Source organism: Nipponia nippon, unplaced genomic scaffold, assembly GCF_047370975.1.
Source record: "Nipponia nippon isolate SJK-2023a ecotype South Korea unplaced genomic scaffold, ASM4737097v1 scaffold_18, whole genome shotgun sequence".
Lineage (NCBI taxonomy): Eukaryota > Metazoa > Chordata > Aves > Pelecaniformes > Threskiornithidae > Nipponia > Nipponia nippon.
This window is the reverse complement of record NW_028262334.1, coordinates 170,337-190,451: the sequence shown is the minus strand read 5'-3', so window position 1 is coordinate 190,451 and position 20,115 is coordinate 170,337. Positions and strand designations below refer to the sequence as shown.

At 40.9% G+C, this 20,115-nt stretch overlaps 1 protein-coding gene across 4 annotated transcripts in view; it reads left to right on the top strand.

Moving 5' to 3' along the window:
• The window catches only part of ZNRF3 (zinc and ring finger 3), a 119,609-nt gene that overhangs the window by 64,558 nt on the left and 34,936 nt on the right, over nt 1–20,115 (top strand). For 3 of the 4 annotated variants that reach the window (XM_087754548.1, XM_087754547.1, XM_087754546.1), the window contains exon 2: nt 16,737–16,862. In XM_087754548.1, coding sequence (XP_087610674.1) covers nt 16,737–16,862 — 126 coding nt within the window. Of the gene's footprint in view, nt 1–14,234; nt 14,248–16,736; nt 16,863–20,115 lie in introns of those variants that run through there. The other variant, XM_087754549.1, reaches the window with a different exon arrangement.

The following is a 20,115-nucleotide window of genomic DNA, read 5'->3' as shown; positions in this document are numbered from 1 at the left end:
GTTGAACCGCACGGTCACAACTGATAGCCAAGAAAAGCGCACTGCTGAAATGCTCAGGTCCTATAATGTTACATTTTGTGGTGATTTGGTTTTTGGCAGGATGTTCTTCTTCAAAACAGAAAAAAAAAAGTCTGAAAGAAAAAAGAAACTATGTTTTAATGGAGTTTTGTACTTGTGCTGGAGGCCGAACATTCCTCTCTGCACAGCAAAGCTGCAGGGTCTAGAGGAGCACAGGGTGGTGAGGAAATGTTTCCGGCTTGCACCTTTTTTAAAAAGGCTGCTATGTTCCAGCTTCAGCCAGCATAAAAACCTCATGTTTTATCAGACTGCAGAGACAATAGCAACTCCTAACTTTTTTTTTAAAAAGCTATTCTTGAGTTCTTGAAAGATTTTTTTTTTCCCCATTTTGTATGGTTTTGGATTGCTCCTCTGTAATGCCACATTCTACTGATGCCTTTTTCAAAAAGCATCGATACAGAGAAGCTACAGCCTGAGCCTTTTCTTTCTGGTGGGGTCTTAGTAATGCTGGGTTGGGAATCTTGCAGTCAGGAGCCTTATATCACTTCTTTGGCAACAGGATGCTCTGCTGATACAGAAGAGTAAATGGAGATGGAAAAGCTAAGTTCTTCATTCCACTGTATTTGTAAGTAGTAGGAACAAATACAGTCTTGTGGTGATGGAGTTGTATTGGTAGCTGCATTATGTTGAAGATTAAAATCACAGCAGTGGCAACAATCAGTGGGAAATCTCTGTCAGCTGAGATGACTCAAGTCTATCCTGGAGAATGAGTGCAGAGTGATTTTTGTAGTCCTTAAGCAGTTTCTCTTTTAATAGGTAAGAAGGTAAAATTTCAGAGGAAATGCAAAAAATAAGTGTTGTAACTTGTCTGTCTTGCAGTCTTCTGGGTCTTATTTTAATATATAAGCTCTACTGGAACACTGTATACAATTAGTCCAGTCACTGTTCTCACTAGAGGGTGTTAGCCAGGTGCCTTGTCTGTGCTGTAAAAAGGCTTACTTTGTGCCCTGATGGAAACCTCTCTAGATTACTACTTTTTTCCTCTCTACCCAGTGCCGCTTTTTGGCCCTGTGCTCTGTTCCTTGTCACAGTTAAATTTCTTCTCACGTGAATAAAGTGGAGACTTTTTTTTTTTAAGTAACAGCAGTATGTAGCAAATGCTCGGTTAGGTTTGATCTTGTCACTGAAGTAGACTGAAGACAGAAGCAGTTCTGCTAGTGAGCTCTAGATTTTCTTCCTTTAGGTGATCATCTTACGTGATTTGGGCTCCATTGGGTAAATTCCAAATTCCTACATTCTTTCTGTGTTCTGATGCTGGTGGAAAGTAGGCTTGAGAGACAACGGACAAGTTAGGTATTTTTCAGTGGAGTTAATGAATGGATGGGTAATTGTTCCATGTCATAGAGCTATCAAATCTGTAGTTCCTGCTGGGACAAAGCACAGACTTTATTGCACAGGACTGGGCCAGTTTCTAGGCTGTCTTGGTGCAAGGCAGTGTATGCGATGAGCTGAGCTCTCATCATTGCTCTGACAGGAATTTTCCATGTTTCTCACTGAATATGAGCTAATACTCTGTGTTTTGTTTGTTGTTCTTTTTTTGTTTGTTTGTTTTGTTTTTTCTTTTTTTTCCCTTTGGTTAGTTGTCACTTATGAGTGGAAGAATCAATAGCTTTGTTCAGACCTGTACTGCTATAGTGAAAATACATCTCACTTAACATCCTTCACTTGTTTTCTAATGTTTTTTGAGTGGGAAACGGGTAACTTGCTGTTCTCACTTCATGTCTTACTTCAAGCATCACTACATACATGATATCCCACAGATTCCTCACCTGAGGGCACTGAAAGATTCAGATTAAAGCCAAGTACTAAACAAGAAATGTTATGTAAAACCAAGTAATTTGGGGCAACTTGATTCAGAAAAAAGGTCTTCTTCAGAAAAGGTCTAGTTCTGTAGGAATAGGAACAAATGAATGCATTGTCGTAACTTTGTTTGCTTAGGCAATTGTTTTTCATACAGTTTCATAAAGTCTGTGGTTTTGGCAAGCCAGTATTCCAGAGTGTGCATATATTTGCCTTTACTGATGTGTCTGGTTCTGTTAGGGTTAGACCTTGCTATTGGGCTATCAGAAGCATTTTTGATGCTGATGAATAATTGCTGGCAATCTTAAACACACATCTTGTACATCCAAGACTGTAGGTAAGGAAAATTAGAGCAGAGATGAGCTGTTCTGTTAGGGGCAGAAAGAATCTGTCGTAGCAGTATTATACCCAATACAGTAATATGCTGTTGATGCTAAGGAAAGATTATCACTCCAGCGAAAGGTAAAATCTAGAGCAGAATCTTCCAAGGAAACTTGATATCTATCACTTTCATTCCAGAGTTCTTGTATGTGTCCTGTGGAAGTAAGCTTTGCTGATAACTTTCCAAATCTGAGTGTATGTTATTTCAGTTCACTGTGACAGCTCTATCAGTAGCGTGGATGAACCAACCCTATTGTTCTCCCACCCCCCACCTGCAATACATGTGGACAGCTGTACAGAATTGGGCAGTTGGTTTGCAGTCCAGTATGTGGTCTGAATTTGGCTAACACCAGCCAGCTTGGAGGAAGGTGCAGACACCAGATAGTGGCAATTCTGTTCTCCAAGATTTTCTTTTGTCTGCCTTTACAATTTGGTTATTGTTGAAGCTGAATTTAATATTTAAAACTTTCTTACTTATTCCTGCCCCTGCCACTTTCATGATTCTTTGTTTACTCCTTTCCATTGACAGTGAATGAGGATTGAAGCTCTGCAGAAAACTGGAAATTTTTACCCTACTGAGTTTTCCTTCTGTATGCTGTTTAGTCTGGTAGTCCAACAAGTCCAACTTTAATACCAATAAAATTTTATTTAATGGGATGCTTATTCATAAAACAGTTGCGTGTCTAATGGGATATGTGTATTGAACTGTTTTAGGTACCTGACAATTGCCTGAAATTGCAGCATGGCAAGTCTGTAGCTTTTGCAAATTATTTTTACCTTGATTTGGAAGATGGAACTTAGAATCAAAGAATGACAGAAAAGTCTAGGCTCAAAGGGATTTCTGGAGATCATCTGATCCAGCTTTCCATTGAAAGTACATCCTTAGCATCCTTGTTATCCATGGCCTTGTCAAGCCAAATCTTGAATATTTCCAGTGGGGGTTGTTCCAGCACTTCTCAGGGCAACATGTTCCACTGTTTAATTGTTCTTATGGTGAAGAATTGTTTCCATATGTCCAAACAGAATTTTCCCTGAAGTATCCTTGTGCCTGTGTCTCAAACAAACCAACAGATCTTTGTTTTTTGCCCAATGGTATGTACAGTGTGTTTGAAACAGTATGCACCTTAGATATAATACTGCTTTTCCAAAGCCACCAATCTACTACATGAATTAAATGTGTATTTGTGTGGCCTAATACTTTCTTCCATCTGTTCCTTGCTTGCAAGAAAAGATATCAACGTTTTAGATTTTTTTTGAAAAAAGAAATACATATTCACATTTTAATAGTGCTGTATTTAGGACAAACTTGTGCTTTTATTATATGTAAAAAAAATTAAGAAGTGAAGTCCCATTTTAAAATGTTTCTTATTGAAAAGTGCTGAGTTTGAATTTTTTTTTTTTTTTTTTTTTTTGGTCATTTGGCTTGCTGAATGCCAGAGAATCAGTCAGCATAGAGACTTTTTGTCTGGTCATCACACGCCCTCGTGAAAAGACTACCTCTGTCTTCTCTTTAGCTACCTGTAAGACTGATTAGATCTCCCCAAACCTTCACTTCTCTAGGCTGAATGAATGGAATTCTTTCAACCTTTTCCATATGTCAAGTTCTCCAACCTTTTTATCATCTTGGTGGCCTTTTGCTGGACGTTCTCCAACCAAAACTGGACACATTATTGCAGGTGTGGTCTAACAAGTGCCAAATACAATGGAATTATCACATTCCTTGATCTGCTGGCTATATATGTGCTTCAGGTGCAGCCTCAGCTGTTGACTCACATTCAGTTTGCTGTCCATCAGAAGCCCTGTGTCTTTTTCAAGCAGAGCTACACTGCAGCCAGTCAGACCATATGCAGCCTGTACTGCTGCTCAGTATTACTCTATCCCACATGTAGAACTTCAAATTGATCTTCATTAAACCTAATGCAATTCTTGGTGGCCCAGTCTTCCAGCCTGCCACAGTGACTGTGTCTTGTAGCCCTTCCTCCTGGTATATCTACCACTCCTCCCAGTTTGTTGTCATTTGCAAACTTCACTGAGAGTGCATTCAGTCCTCTCATCTGGGTTGTTTATAATGATATTGAATAGTAGTATCAGACCTAGTATTGACTCCAGAGGAGCTCCACTTGTGACCAGCTGCCACTTCAACTTTGAGCCATTAACTATCACTCTTCGCATTAACTGCAGACTGTCAGCCAGTTTAGCCAATTTTCCACTGTCTTGTGGTCCAGCTGTCTAGTCCATACCTTAACATCTTACCAGCAAGGATGCTGAAAGAAACCAATGTCAAATGCTTCGCTAAAATCAAGGTAGATGACGTCCATAGCTCTCCTTGCATCCACAGAGCAAGTTGCTTCATCAGAAAAGGTATTGAGATTGGTCAAGCATGATTTATCCTTGGTAAATCTAAACTGACTTTTTCAGTCACCATCTTGTCCTTCGTGTACCTGGAAATAGCTTCCATAAGGATCTGTTCCATAATTTTCTCTGGCACTCAAGTAACGCTGACTGCTCTGGGGTTTCCCAGATCTGTCTTTTTTGCATTTTTGCAGATAAGTGTAGTATTTGCCCTTTTCCAGTCATCATGTGGCTTCCCCTGATCTCCGTGACCTTTAATAGTAATGATAATAGAGAATGGCTCTGCAATTATGACAGCCTGCTCTCATAGGACACCTGGATGCATCCTCTCAGATCCCATTGACACCTATACGTCTGGTTTGCATTGATGATCCCTAACTTGACCCTCCTTTACTATCAACTGTTTGTTGCTTGCTTTGTTATTGCTTTGTGTCAACCCCATTCAGTACCAGACATATATTGCTTGTAATTCTTCTTGCTGTTAATATACTTATTAGTCTTGACGTCTGTTGCCAGTTTGAGCTCCAGCAGAACTTAATACTTTCCTAACTAAATCTCTACATTTCCTAGCCATATTTCTATATTCATCTTTGAAAGTGTGCCCCTTTTTCCATCTCTCCTTTCCATCCAACTTCTGGACATTCTAGCAACAAAATACTGGATTGTCTCTGAATCAGGCAGTCTGCGTCCTCTAGTACTTTAATTTAACTTTTTAACTGCCTGTGCAGTGTAGTTTTTTTAATTTGCTTTTTACTGCAACTGTTTGAAACTACTGATAATTTTCCCCCTCATAGAAAATAGTTTTATTGTTGCCTTTGTAGTTTGTCCATGATATCTTTTGTTTAGTGAGCCTAAAGTGAAACACACCTGTGACCCAGAGACACCCTGGATCCTCCCTGGGCCTGAATTTTTGTCTAGATATTTTCATTCAGCCTTACCCTTTCGTGTCCTGTGATCTACTTAGGCTTTAAATTGGGAAGAGGCCTTAACCTGTGTCACATCCTGGCCCCCATGCCCCAGACCCTTGGCTTTCTCTTCTAAAGGGCAAAGCAACACTTCTGCAGCCAAAGGTGCTTCAGCAAAGACATGTTTGGGGCTCAACATGAATGTAGGATGGAGAGGTGTTTACCCAGCTTTTTTGAAAAAGTCAGTGTACCTTCACTTTGTTTGTCTTCCAAAAGAGAAAACAAAGTTGGTGCCTTTTCTTTCAACTTTGTCTTGATTTGTAGTGGTGCCTCCAGCACATATCTGCTTCAGGAGTTCAGAGAAGGTGCTGTCCCCTTTCTCTGTAGTAATTTCTCCCTTGATGAGAAGCATGTTACCTGTGTTGCCATGCTGTCCCTATCTGTCACACCATAGCCACCTATGGATGGTGCAGGGGAGGGGATTCTCTGACCTCTTGCATGTGAGGGGACATGGGAGTGTTTAAACTGGAAGGGAGGGATTTTTAATAATTTCTTACAGCAAGATTGACACTTGGAACTGGCACTAAAGTTGGCATTTGCAGAGCTCGACTTCCCAACTGGAGCTCAACTTTACTAGTGAGCTTAGCAGAGCTTGACTTTTCAAATGAGCTAACCAAGGAAATAGTCTATTGGCAAGATAGGAGTTGGGGGTCCTTATAACCTTTTAAAGTCTCCTGGGATATGGAAAGGCCCCCTGGGAAATGACTCTCCCCTCTACTCAGCTCCTTTTTAATCTTTTATTAAAGTAATATGTTGATCTCCATAGAATTTCTTTGGCTTTAAAACAGAAAAAGCAAACAAATGGATTGCTTGTTGGTAAGGACAAAAGGGAGCTTTGATAGTTGAATGATGTTGGTAGAGGAGGGGTCAGAGCTGCTGTTTCTATTTGAAAATTGTAACTTTTGGCTTGTAACTTTGGTACATATTTCAGGGAGTGCTTAAGTATAGCCCATACAGACCCTTGAGCAAGGTCTCAATTTCCTCTTTTCCTAGCACACTAATGCACTGTGTGCATCTTCTGCCTACTGGAGAACCTGCTACAGAATCATGTCCAATGTGTAAGGTGCAGTTAATTGCTAGAGCTGCATTTTTTTTCATGTTAAACCAAACAAAACCACCACTTTCTATCAAGCTGAAAATCTCCATTCAAACATTAAAATTCCCCACTGTTATTCCAGTTCTAGATGTTGTTTTCTGGAATTTCATGCTGGAAAAAATTCTTACTATTTTAGCGTGGGTTTTATTTTTGATCTTCTGTTCATTTCAGTGGCCTAAGTCCTCATGCCACAGTACCATCTTCCTAACACTTATCTAGCCATGCAGTGAAGTCTAGTCAGACAGCTGATCCTATTGGTGTTTATTGCACAAACATCTTCCCAAGATGGAGAGTAAGAAAACCACTGCTTTGTCTGAGAATCAGGGTTAATTCACTTGTAAACCAGAGATGCGAATGTGACAGGCACTTGCACTGCATCAGTCCTGTTGTAAGCACTGTCTGCCCCAGTGGGTGGTGTTTTGCCACATCTAGGTACCTAATCAGTAGAATAACACCAGCGTTTTAAGCTTGAATACTTAAATTCACTAGCTCATGTTGCGCTTTTAGTTGATGTCCCTCTTTACAATATACAATATATTCTGTCTGTCATGATCTATTGAGACTACTACAATGTAAGCCTGTGGAATCCGAGCAGAATCCACCAACTACCTCTGGATTGATGTGGTGGAGTGTTTTTGTGGACAGAAAGTTTTCTGTCATTGCAGCCCATGTCTTACTGGCTTTGGTGTTGACTCTCTGGATTTTTTCTGTATCTTAAATACATGTTTTTCAGAATTGTGCTACTGGATTGACACTTCTGATGTGCACCTTAAGCATAACATGGTTTTCTATTTGAGAACGCAGACAAAAACCTACCATGCCTGCCTTCTCATCCTCTCTTTTATGGTCTTTAGGACAGGGGTAGGTCCTCAGAGCCCTTCTGTGTTATTTTGTGGTCTTAGGTGGTCTAGAATTTGTATTAACTTTGCCACTACAAAAGTATATTCCACTCTTCTCTGCCCCTGGCATGGATCTGTGAGCCATTTTAAAATCTCTCTTCTGTTACTTTTGCCCTTTCTTCTCCTCCCTGGAAAATACTCACTTCTGTAAGTAAATTGGTTCTGTATGCTTGGAGGGATGGTAGTTGCCCAGAGGATGGGGTGTGGGTACTCAGGGTAATGTCAGTCCCTCACCCAATCCCTGCCCCTGCAGCAGCGTCATTTCTGGTTACTGGTGCAAACCATGAGATTTTGTTATACCTGGTTTATCCAAATCTTTCTGTCAAATACATAACTAACCAAAGGGGAAAATACTTCAATTTTGTATTTCAAAATGTGCTGGTATGTCAGAGGCAAGAGAGAGCCTTAAAAGAATAGAGATGCTTACCAGGCTGGGATGTAACTTCAGTTTGGACAGGCAATATCGAGCCTGGTTCTGCTAGCATATACTTCAGAATTTTATAGCACGTACTCCTTCATGGCCATGAGGAAGTCATACTTCAATTTTTTGGAAAAGGGTGCTTTGGTACCCTGGCCTTTGTTTCATGAACTGGGAACTATATGTAATGCTTCTCTGGACATTAATCCTCTGCCACAGAAAGTATGAAAGTCCTTATGGCAGTGTTACCAACTGAAGTTCCAGATCGATGCAGAGTTACTTAAGGCCCTCTGACATATATGTAAATCTTTACCTGGCTTCACAGAGGTATGTTTATTCATTGTGTGCTGAATTACCAATAAAAATCAGCCACAGATTCTGGTGGTGCACGTTGCGTGTGAGTAGATATGACTGCCTTTTGTGATATGCTCAATGGAACAATGAGAATAAGCAAAAGGTGAATAGGTATCTAGGAGACTTACCAAATCTTGAGAGATGCTTTGTTTTTTTTTAAAAAAAAACCAGGTCAACCTCAAATACAGGGTCAAAACCCAAAAATGAATGAAAAATATCTACACCTTGTATCTCTTATTATTTTTCAGGAGATAAACCACCTGATTAGTTACAGGGGATTAAGCACAGAGAGAGACGTTGGCAGCTCAATTGGGAGGAAGACTAAAATTTAACTAAGAAAAGAATGGGAAGAATAAATAGGTAATTTTAGTGAAGAGATTCTTATTTAATTTGATTGTTACTGATTTCATGTTGCTGTGACCAGAGCACACATTCTAAACTTTGTATGTGCCTTACTATGTTTCCATACTGCCATATCGCAGGACCAGAGGTCATGGCTAAAGCTACACAGCTGCTCAGTGACGGCATGCGTGTAACATGGGCAATCTTTTAGCTGTTTATTGCCCAAAGGGTGGAGGAGAAAGAATGATGTTTTGTGGCTTGTGGGATTTAAAGAATTGAATTTATAATGAAGAATTCAACCAGAAGAAAGTTGGGGAAGGTAATGCTGAGTCTCAAAAGCATGTTATTGAAGTTTTAAAGACTGTCCAGGTCTTGTTATCCAGACCTGGCTTGTATTTATTAGAACTGATGTCTTCACAGGAAAGGGGAAGAGTTGGGATCTGTTAGGGTTGTGTTTCGTTTTCAGTGGAACTGAAATTAGAGAATCTGTTTACAGTGTTGACATGCTCTGTCTCTCTGCAAACTACTGGAACTATGCAAGACACAGAAATGCCAGCCTGGTTTTATCCAAACTAGCACAGACCCCAAAGCAATATAATGGGATCACCCTGATGTGTGTCAACATGACTGTCCTGCTTCCACACCCAAGCCAATAAATATTTGGTGGCATGATAGACCATGTGGATTTAGTGGCTTGAAAGTTGAAGCTCACTTGTGATCTTCACATGGTGTGAATGTACCCTTTGTCCTTTTTTTTTTAGGCCCTTTGGGATCCTTAATTGTAGTGTGAATTGAAAAATAACCCCAACCCTATGAATGGATCACTGAAGTTGGCTTTCCTGTTAGCCATTGGAGTCTCAATATGAAGTGTGAATTAAATGCTGTTGGCTGGGATGTGAAGCCAGAGAGAAATTTATGCAGAAAAGAGATTCGTGGGTGGAAATTGCATGCTCAGAGTGAGGCACCACGAACGTGGTTCTAACAATGCTGGTCAGAAAGGTTACTATAGGGCTTGGTGTGTTCAGGGAGAAGAAAGTTGCAGTAGGTAATATGGAAATTGATGGGTTGATGTATAAAGAAGAGATGTGTATTCCCTGTGGAAACAAACACAATAAGGGATTTTTGGAAGTGGTGTAAAAAAGTTATGCAAAAACCCAAATGTTTTTTTGAGGTGGTGGAATTGTATCTTTTCTCTTGGTAGGTGGGGTAGGGACAGAATTTTGAGGAAGGTGATCAAATTTCCATTGGTAATTTAACCATGAGGCATGAGGTCAGGACAAGGTTGATGGAGAAGCTGGTTTGAGTGGAGGTTTAAATGATCTGCATTAAAAACCTGAAATCTGAACAATGTGACCAGATCAGAGCACCCAGAGAGAAGATGAGAAGAGTTCTGTCACAGAAATCCACGAGCAGCCCAGAGGAAGAGGTGCTGGAGGGTGGGGACAGAGGTCATGCTCCCAAGTTCCGGTCATGATAAGATTAGTAAATTGGTAGATTGTACAACCTGTCATTAACTTCACAATGCCATTTTATTAAAAGAGCTGACACTGGGTACTCGAATATGAGTTCCCTCGACGTGTTAATGGTTACACAGAGCTGATGACTAATGTGTCTGACTTACCTGTTAGCTGAGTATTTGTGTTGGTCCTGTAGATCTTCAGGTTCATGGGAACAAATAGTCTAGGAAGAGTTCGGCTTTGCAGTGCACATGTTTTTAATTGAACAGTGCAATGTTTTTGTCAATTGTCCCTTCCTGAAACATACAGACTTTGAGGGAGTACTGCTGGCATAACATAATTTGTTTCGTTAATTACTCTGGTGAGATTCCAGTGTGATGCAACAAAATCCTTGGGAGTTTGTAGCCTGCAGATGTACCTAGGAAGTTGTCTACATTTGCCAGCACAGAGCCTGCGGCACCCTATTAGTTTTGCTTACACTGGGTTTTGCATTTGGGTTTGAGGTTTCTCATGTGCAAGATTATTTTGCCATTGTGTGGTGGTTTAATAAATTTCGGTCTTCTCCCTGCTGCAGTCTTCTATGCATTGGTAGGAAATGTAAGGTAGACATTCTGTGCCTGGGTTGTTGGACTACGAAATGGAATCCACTTGCTGTGGTCACGTTTGTCCTTGCACAGCAATGGTAGCAGCCAGCATGGCTGTGTTGGAGGAGAATTCTTCTGTGACAGCTGTTTGTTTTTGTTTGCTAGCCAGAGCACAGCTTTCTTCTAGTAACTAGTTCATAGTACAGCCTTGCTATAGTTTGTGAGTAAAAGTGTGTGTTCTAAGTGGGTTCAGTTCCTGGGTTTGGACAAGAATTTGAAAATTTCTTTCCCTCAGGGTGAATAGAGCTGTGTGAATGGCATGAGTCCTGTACAAGGACTCCTAAGCAGGAGATGAGTTCCTGCTTAATTTTTTTCACTTCATTGACAAACTTGCCAGGGATTCTTTTTCTAGGTTCTTGCATCAGGACAGAGTTCAGAAACTTTCTAGAAAACGTAGTTTTTTGGACTAGGTTCAAGAAGCAGGGGCTATTGGTATTTGGAAAAGGAGTTTCAGAATGCTGTATAGTGGTCAGTAAATGCTGAGCAGAAGTCACCTCTTGCCAGAAAAATAATTGATATTTCTCAGATCTCATACAGTTCTTTGTTCTTATCTGTTGTCCAGTCCAGCTTCATATTCCACGTTCTATTTGAAGTCTTGTGCAGCTTTTCAAAGAGACAGCTCATTTAGTTACACATACTGGTTTTGGTTTTACTATGTGTTCCAAAATTCAGTCTCTGGATTTCAAATTTAGTGCTTGGTACCTATTGCATGATACACATGCCTCAGATGATAGTAGCTAATATTGTAATTTGTATTTTGTCCAAGGCAGCTGTAAGCACATGACGCTTTCTGAATCCTTCTTAATGCATGCAGTTTCTCAGAGTCTTATTTCTTGGCTGATCTGGTAAAGTGAGATGAGTTTTCCTCTAGTCTTTGGACAACATACACCTCTGCTGAAAGGGAGAACGTACTGGATATGCTGTCTGTTCCTACCTTCTTATTGGAAGGTAGGAGCTCTGCAAAGCTACACTACAGAAGTGGCCATTCTTTATGATTGGAAGCTGCATATATTTTTTTTCATACAACAGGAGACAGAGTCCTGCAGTCCTATCATGGAGGACCATAGGGACAATGAATGTGGTTAGTGGTTTATCAGAAAGAGATGAGTGCCTTTTTAGGGGTCTTATTATTCCATTTGGGTTGAAGCTAGAGTCAAAATGATCCAGTAATTTCAGCCTCAGCAGCTTCTGCTGGCTTATGGTCTGCTGGAGGCAGGAATCAAATGATGTGGCAGTCTTCATTTCAGCAAAACTCTGCTCTTGGTGTATGATATGAACCTGGAATGAGACTTACAGGAACAATAGTCTGGTTTGTACCTTATTGTGCCCATGATTGCTCTGTATTTTTGCTGCCGTTCATAGAATCATACAATCATAGAATGGTTTGGGTTGGAAGGGAAATTAAAGATCATCTAGTTCCAACCCCCCTGCCATGGGCAGGGACACCTTCCACTAGATCAGGTTGCTTAAAGCCCCATGTGACCTGGCCTTGAACGCTTCCAGGGATGGGACATCCACAACCTGTTGCAGTGTCTTACCACCTTCACAGTAAAGAATTTCTAGTCTAAATCTGCTATCTTTCAGTTTAAAACTGTTACCCTTCATCCTGTCACTACACTCCTTGATAAAAGAGTCCATCCCCATCTTTCCTGTAGGCCCCCTTTAATCACCGGAAGGCTGCTCTAAAGTCTCCCCAGAGCCTTCTCTTCTCCAGGCTGAACAGCCCCAACTCTCTCAGCCTGTCCTCATACGGGAGGGGCTCCAGCCCCCTGATCATCTTCATGGCCTTCCTCTGGACCCATTCGAGCAGGTCCATGTCTTTCTTATGCTGGGGGTTCCAGAGCTGTACACAGTACTCCAGGTGGGGTCTCAGGAGAGCGGAGTAGAGGGGGAGAATCACCTCCCTCAACCTGCTGGCCATGCTTCTTTTGATGCAGTCCAGGATACGGTTGGCTTTCTGGGCTGCGAGCGCACGCTTGCAGCTCATATTCAGTTTTTCATCCACCAGTACCCCCAAGTCCTTCTCTGCAGGGCTGCTCTCAATCCACTCATCACCCAGCCTGTGTCCATGTTTGGGATGCCCCGACCCAGGTCCAGGACCTTGCACTTGGCCTCGTTGAGTTTCATGAGGTTCTCACAGGCCCACCTCTCCAGCCTGTCAAGGTCCTTCTGGATGGCATCCCTTCCCTCTAGAGTATCATCAGCCACCCCACTCAGCTTGGTGTCATCCGGAAACTTGCTGAGGATGCACTCAATCCCACTGGTCATGTCCCTGACAAAGATGTTAAGTAATACTGGTCGCAGTACGGACCCCTGAAGGACACCACTCGTCAGTGGTCTCTACCCGGACATCCAGCTGTTGACCACAACTCTTTGAGTGCGACTGTCGAGCCAATTCCTTATCCACCGAGTGGTCCACCCATCAAATCCACGTGTCTCCGTTTTAGAGACAAGGGTGTTGTGCGAGACAGTATCAAATGCTTTGCACAAGTCCAGGTGGGTGATGTCGGTCAGTCTTCCTTTATCCACCAACGCTGTAACCCCATCACAGAAGGCCACTAAATTTGTCAGGCACGATTTACCCTTAGTGAAGCCATGCTGGCTGTTGCCAGTCAGCTCTCTGTTTTCCATGTGCCTTATCATAGTTTCCAGGAGGATCTCCTCCATGATCTTGCTGAGCACAGAGGTGAGACTGACTGGCCTGTAGTTCCCTGGGTCTTCCTTTTTCCCCTTTTTGAAAATAGGGGTTATGTTTCCTCATCTTCCTCTCTGACTGCTTCTCATGTTTGTTTCTTCTGGTCGTGCCTCTTATTACAGGGAAGAGAATTTATTCTGGACAGTTACACTCTTTCCATGGGGGTGTAACCACGAAGCTCACCTGAGCCCTATAAACACTAGTTTGCTGATAAATATTTTGGAGTGCTAAATCCCGTGCCTTGCCCTTCTCCTCCCAAAAGGCATCAAGTTAATATTCGTATCATGGTTGAAAAGCTCTTTTTTTTTTTTTTTTCTATTTAATAAAGTCTAAAGTCATAAGGAATTGTTAGCTTTGGCACCCCAAAGGTCTAGCAAAGCTTTTTGTTTGATTTGTCGGTTCTTCATAGAAGTATGGAGGTTATTTGAGTTTTGAGGGCTCTGCTTCTGCTAGGCTTATGAGTTTTATTCACTAAACCATGCATAGGTCCTTTTCCAGGCTACCTAGGTTTTGAAGAAGACAGGAGTGTTCAGAAATGCAACTTTGATTTTGCTAAATGCCTGGGAGCTCTGTGCCACAAAGAATACATGCCCTGTGTATCAAAGCAAATATTTAACTGTCTTTAGACTTGTGTGTAATTTGCAGCTTTTTTGCCTCTAAATAGGAAGGCTGTCTTCTCTGGTGTTCGGGGCATTGTTGTTGGAGACAGGGTGTTGGCCAGTACTGTCATTGAGAAGGGGACAAAATCACCAATTTCTTTTTAAAGGTAAGGAAGCACAGGCTTTGTAAAAGGAAGAGACGAGGCTCTTTCAACTTTGGGCTTATCCTGATTTCCAGGGACATAACTGCAGAATGTACTTGGTGGCTATGATCTAAAGGGCTATTCACACTTGGAAGCTGTTACGGAATAACAGTATTCTGGAGGAAAGTGGCTGCGGAAAGAATTTTCTGTTCCTCTTGGCCTTCTTCCAAGATGTTTTCTGGACTAAAGTGGATAGAGACAGTATTTTTTGTATGGTTGGGAAAAAAAAGACCAAGACTTTTCTTCTCATGACAGTGTATAGAAAGATCCTGAGCTGTTCATATGGTGGTTTGGCAGACAGAAAAAAAAAGACAAAAGAGTGGAAGTTTTCTTTTAATCATCAGGACGTTTTTGAGGTGATAGAGTTACAGAGTAAAATGTTTCTCCTCTGTTGGTTTACTGTTTGGCTGCTCTGTAATACTAACCCACTTAAAATTCGTGCGGCTCTTTTTGAAGTTATTTTAAACCCTCAGCAACGTATACAGATTTTGTAACCTTGGATAAAAGCACCTGAGTCGTGGTTTCAGTTTTGCCCTTTCAGGCATGTGGAAAGTGCCCGAGCACATTTCAAGGATTTTGAACTAGAAACTTCTTAGATATGGGTTATGGTTTCAAAGCTTAATTGATATAGCGTACGTCAAGGGAATTACATCAAGGGAATGGTTCTGTTTCTTTAGGTACTTAATGTAGATTAAAGCTTTGTGTTTACTTAAAGGATCCCATGGACTCCTTTTGGGGTTAATTATGTTGGAATATATGCCCTGGCAATTTTGGAGAGAGCACTGTCTGCCTGATTCCCTTCCCTGTTTTTATGTCTGTGCTGAATTGGATGCTGAGTTTAAGGAGTGGTTCATCTTCCAGTGATAGTACCTGTCCCAGGCTTTTAAACAGAGTAACGTGAACTGCTCATCCATGTGAGACTGTAGACAGTTCAGTAGTGCAGAATAGTAACTCATAACAAAAAAAGAGGGAGTGTGAATTAAGAGTTGGGCAGAGGATTCTACTCTGTCTGCCTAGTACTGTGGTGGCCTGTTTTTTTCTCAAAATACAGGTGGATTGGTGATGAATCTTGAAAAATAATGAGTGGTAGGAAAACCTCTGTATTGTGTCAGATCACCATCATGTTTCCCATATTTCACAGTAATCACTGAAGTTATTCAAAAAGTCAGGGCCCCACAAGATAATATAAATAGCGTGCTCTGTATTGAATCACTTACAAAATGAAAGTCAAGGTACAAGACATGAGAGGAAAGGACAAAATGACCAGCTGGTGACGGAGAAGAGATGGCAGGATTAGTGACCATTGCATGGTGCTACGCGGCATGGATTAGTGAGATATATATATATATGTAAATTATTGAGCAGTATAATCTTCTCCTATTATAATCAGCTACCAGAAGAAAAAATTGTCATAGTGTTGATACCAGTTTGCGGTTTTCTTCAGCTAGTTTGGCAAAGGTGAGATTTAAGGAAAGGCATGAAGCTGGATAAAGTACAGACTTCTTTTGCAAAGAACTTTTTCTGCATACGTGTTAAAGCCTGGGCAACTCTTAAGCAAGGGTCTGTGAAAAATCTGAGATTTTAGTTGAGGGGAAAAAGAGAACAAGGAGAACATAGTAAATAGTGTAAGAAAAGTTAAATGTTTCACACCCTAGTTTATACACAAAAATATTATCCTAATGAAGGACAGCAAACTTGGAATAGACAAAGAAAGTTAAAAAAATCAATGCATAGGAAGCTCCTTGCCATAATAAAATAAGAGTAACTACATAGTGTTGGAAGGAGGAGGAGATTGAATATCTGAACTTAAAGCAAATATGTATTGTTGCCTTGTGTAAGGAACCTAAATATCTAAAAGGAGACTGATGTTTCTCACTTCATGATACATCCCCCTCATTTGGGTTCAGAAAAAACTGGAGACTGTTCCACAATAATTAGGAAGTTTCTTGTACCTTACTTTGAACTACCTGTTCCAAAGGGTGACAGACAGTTAAAACTGTGCAAATATAAAAAAAAAACAAACGTGATAATGCCTCTCAAACATTGGTTCTGGATCTTGTGATGTGTAAAGCTTTTATGAGTGACTCTGCAAAACAGTTTGTATTATTTCTGTCAGTTTACAAGGAAAGGTGGTTTGCAATACAAAGTGGAGCTTTGTATTTAATCATTTTATATCTGAGAAAAGGATTTATAAACACATTTAATTGTGAGCCTTAAATGATATTTCATACGCAAGATGACAATGAGCTCACATAACATTCCAAGATTTTGTACTCATCGCATGCTTCAGAAATGTACCGAATTCGTCATATATGCAGCTTTATGTTTCGGTTTTTCTGGTGTACCTTAATAAATAAAAGTGTGTTTGTTATAAACTAAGGTATTCAAAAGCAATCTGTTTGTTTTTTGAACTCTGCTGATTGGCTAAAGGTTTCTTTCTGGTTCTGTTTCAGATGCATCCACTTGGACTGTGTAATAGCAATGACGAGGAAGACCTATATGAATATGGCTGGGTAGGAGTGGTGAAACTGGAACAGCCAGAGTTGGAGCCTAAGCCATGCCTCACTGTCTTAGGAAAGGTAAGGGAGTAGTTTGGGGTAAATGCTGCATGTAACTGTTTCTTGGAAGGGTTAGTTCCTTTCTGAGAAAAATCAGCAAGAAATAAAACAAGAAAAAACTCCCTTTACTCCCTGAAATATTCCCGTTTTGCCTATTTTCACACTAGATGCTTCAGAGAAAGATAATTCATAACTCAGTTGATAGAGATGGTGATGGGGAGCTGAGTGCACACATTCCCTTTTTGAGCTCTGTAGGAACCTAACAAAGACTTCTGCAAAAATGGCTGTTTGGCAGAAGCAGTATTGGAGTAGAAATAGGGTGAATGACAAGTGTGACTCTAACTCGATCAAAGGAAGCTTCTTATCAAAAGCAGTCAAAATGAAAGCATTTTATTGGTTTTCCTTAGGTACAGTTTTCTCAGAAGACATATATTAATTTCCTTTTTTTGGGGAAGAGGAGTCCTCAACCCTGGAAGAGATTTCTTTGTTTTAATTGCAGGATAGATATCTCTAATAACAAGTGAATCTTATTGTATTGGTCAAAGAAATAAAAATTTTCATCTTGCTGGAATCTCCCTGTGGAATACAGCCTCTGGAATCTAAATTCCTTGCAAAACATTTCCCTTTGTTTTATGAGGTGAAGTCAGTAAGATCATTACTGCTGCCAGATATGTTAAAAAGGAAGGCAGAAAGCTCTCCTTTTTTTTTGTTCTCAGCTTAGAATTTTTGAGGATTGAGGTTATTGTATGTTGACATTTGAAGTCTAGAGTAGTTGGAAGTGTGTGAAAGAGCATAGGCCACAAGTTCTACCAGTAACTGAGTAGTTGAAAATGCATAAAATCTCTGGGGTTCATCCGAAAATCCAGCTGGCTCAAGTTGCTGAGACTTTGGTAGGGTAGTGTTGGTGACTTTAGGTGAGCAGTAAAAATGCAGTATATCAGGCAGAAAATAAAATCCTAGGTTGACATTTTGTAGGTAAAACTTGTGGCCGTGTATTTATAAACAAAACTTTTAAAAGCCCCGCATTTCAAAGGAAATGGGAAAATATCTGCTTGTCTAAAATTTGGTGCAGGTTTAGCTTGTGGTACATGGTGAGAAACATCTCTCTAAGAAGTGACTGCCCTTTCTGTTGAATTTCAGCATAATACAACTTTTTTTCTGACTTGGAATACTGGTTTTTGTTTCATAGAAATTCCAGCTGATCCTTCTTTGCTCTTAGGAGGATAAAATCTGAGGATAAGATCTGGTGAGGACAGGAATTAGAGAAGACTGGGTACTGAAAGATGCATAGTAATCCATAAGTAAACTCCAGGAGTGAGTTGAGTCTTGGGGAAAGCCATTTAAGGAAGGAATCTGTTCAGTCCCGTCTGTCAGGTTCTTGAAAAGCATGTGAGGAAGTAGGTGTGTGAAATGGATGAAGAAAGTGGAAACCATAGATATCCTGCACAAACAATGTTATAAATATTTTCTGACAGTGACATTGCTTGCCTGACCCACTGCTATGTACCCAAATCTCGCCATGTCCTCTATACTCCCCATGTCCCTGAAACCACATCTATCTCCAGAATGAGTATGCCTCAGCATCTGCTGACCCGAGCTTCCTGAAGCTTGGCCTGCTGAACAGCAGACCCTGCCTTTGCTTCAGGAGCTCTGTAGCATCTGCTTGGATGCATAATGATGGCGATGTGACTCCTGCATCCTGCACAGGGTGTGCCCAGAGAGTCTGGGCACAATGTTCCCTGTGTGTCAGTGTATGGGCAGCAATTGTAACAAGTGAAAAAAGACTGGCTAAGGTTTTTGGCAATACTTGCTTCTCTGTAACTGTAATGCAGCTCCTCATTCTGTATTTTCATGACCCAATTTATCTTTCTCTTCCTGAAATATTTGTTCCCTATTTCATGCTTGCTGCTGTAGTTTCTCCTCTCCATCTTTTCACTGCAACCCTTCTGCTCAGTCCTCCCTATGCTCAAGTTATGTCCTGATTTAGAAGGACTTCTCAGAATTCTTGAAATATTGTTGAGTGCAGATAGCAGCAGGAGCATCAGCCACGAGCTTCTTGCAGGTCTGTCAATTAAGTCAGCCTGGTTATCTTACCAGTGGGAATAAATTGCATTGCGATTGTGTGGGTCTCTGAAAAGTTCAGTTTTCATGCAATTTGGTGCAAATGGCTACATGAGTATTCAGTTTGGCCTGTAAACTGTTTTGCCTGGGTATGTATCAAACCTGCTGCATATGCATATGTGTTTTCTTCTGGTTGTTTTTAGGATTTGGCAGCTGTTTGACTTAAAAGAAAACATGAAAGGGAGAGGGAAACTGAAGAGGAAAGGGAGGGGGTGAGGGAGAGGAGAGGAGGACAAGGGAGGGAAGAGGGGGGAGGAGGGGAGGGACAAGGAAAAATGGATTAAAAGGCAAGGAAAGGAAACGGGAGAGGAAAAGAGAAAGGAAAGGAAAAGAAAAAGGAAAATAAAAGAAAATGGGGGAGGGGTGGCCTTGGACAGGGAAGGGAAATGGAACTTCTTCCATTTAGAAAAGGAGGAAGAAATCAAGGAGTGCAAGCCTATTGTTTGCTCCTCATTTAATTTGATATATCCTGCCCCCAAGGTGGCTTGTCCTGCACTATTCGATCTTCCAGACAAATACCGTGTTTGCCTTTCAGTAGAGTTGTGGTAAGCGCTTGCTATTCCAAAATTCTGTACAGTAGGCCTGCCCAGCTGCAACAACTATTGTGGAGATAATGTGGATGTTACAAGATGCAGAGCTGATGCAACATTTCAGAAACATACTGGCCTCATATATATGAAGTGTTGCATTTCAGCTTTGCTGGTATTGCTGATATCCATCATTATGCAAGTGAGATAAATGGCAAAGCAACCCCTTGTTAGACAGACATCTGCATGAATGGCTCAGGTGGGCAACAGTAAGACTTCACTGAATAAGAACATCCTTACCTCCTTAAAAGATGTAGTAGAGTGCATAAAATTGAGTATACAGGGAATTTGAACTTCTAGACCACAGGAATTCTGCTTTTTCTAGTGAAGTCTGACTGTGTGATCAATTATACCTACTACTGGAAGCAGACAGATCTCCCCTTTTCAGTTCCCGTTTATTTCCTAATGCTAGAATTGCCATTGGGATCTTCTAGTATCTTATTCTTAGATCTTAATTCCATTAGAAGCCATTCTGTGAAATGAAAGCCAAATCTTGTATGTTGGGGAAGTGATGTGGTTGGATCAATTTGACCTGTTGATTTGACAGTAGGAATAAATTTGGTGCC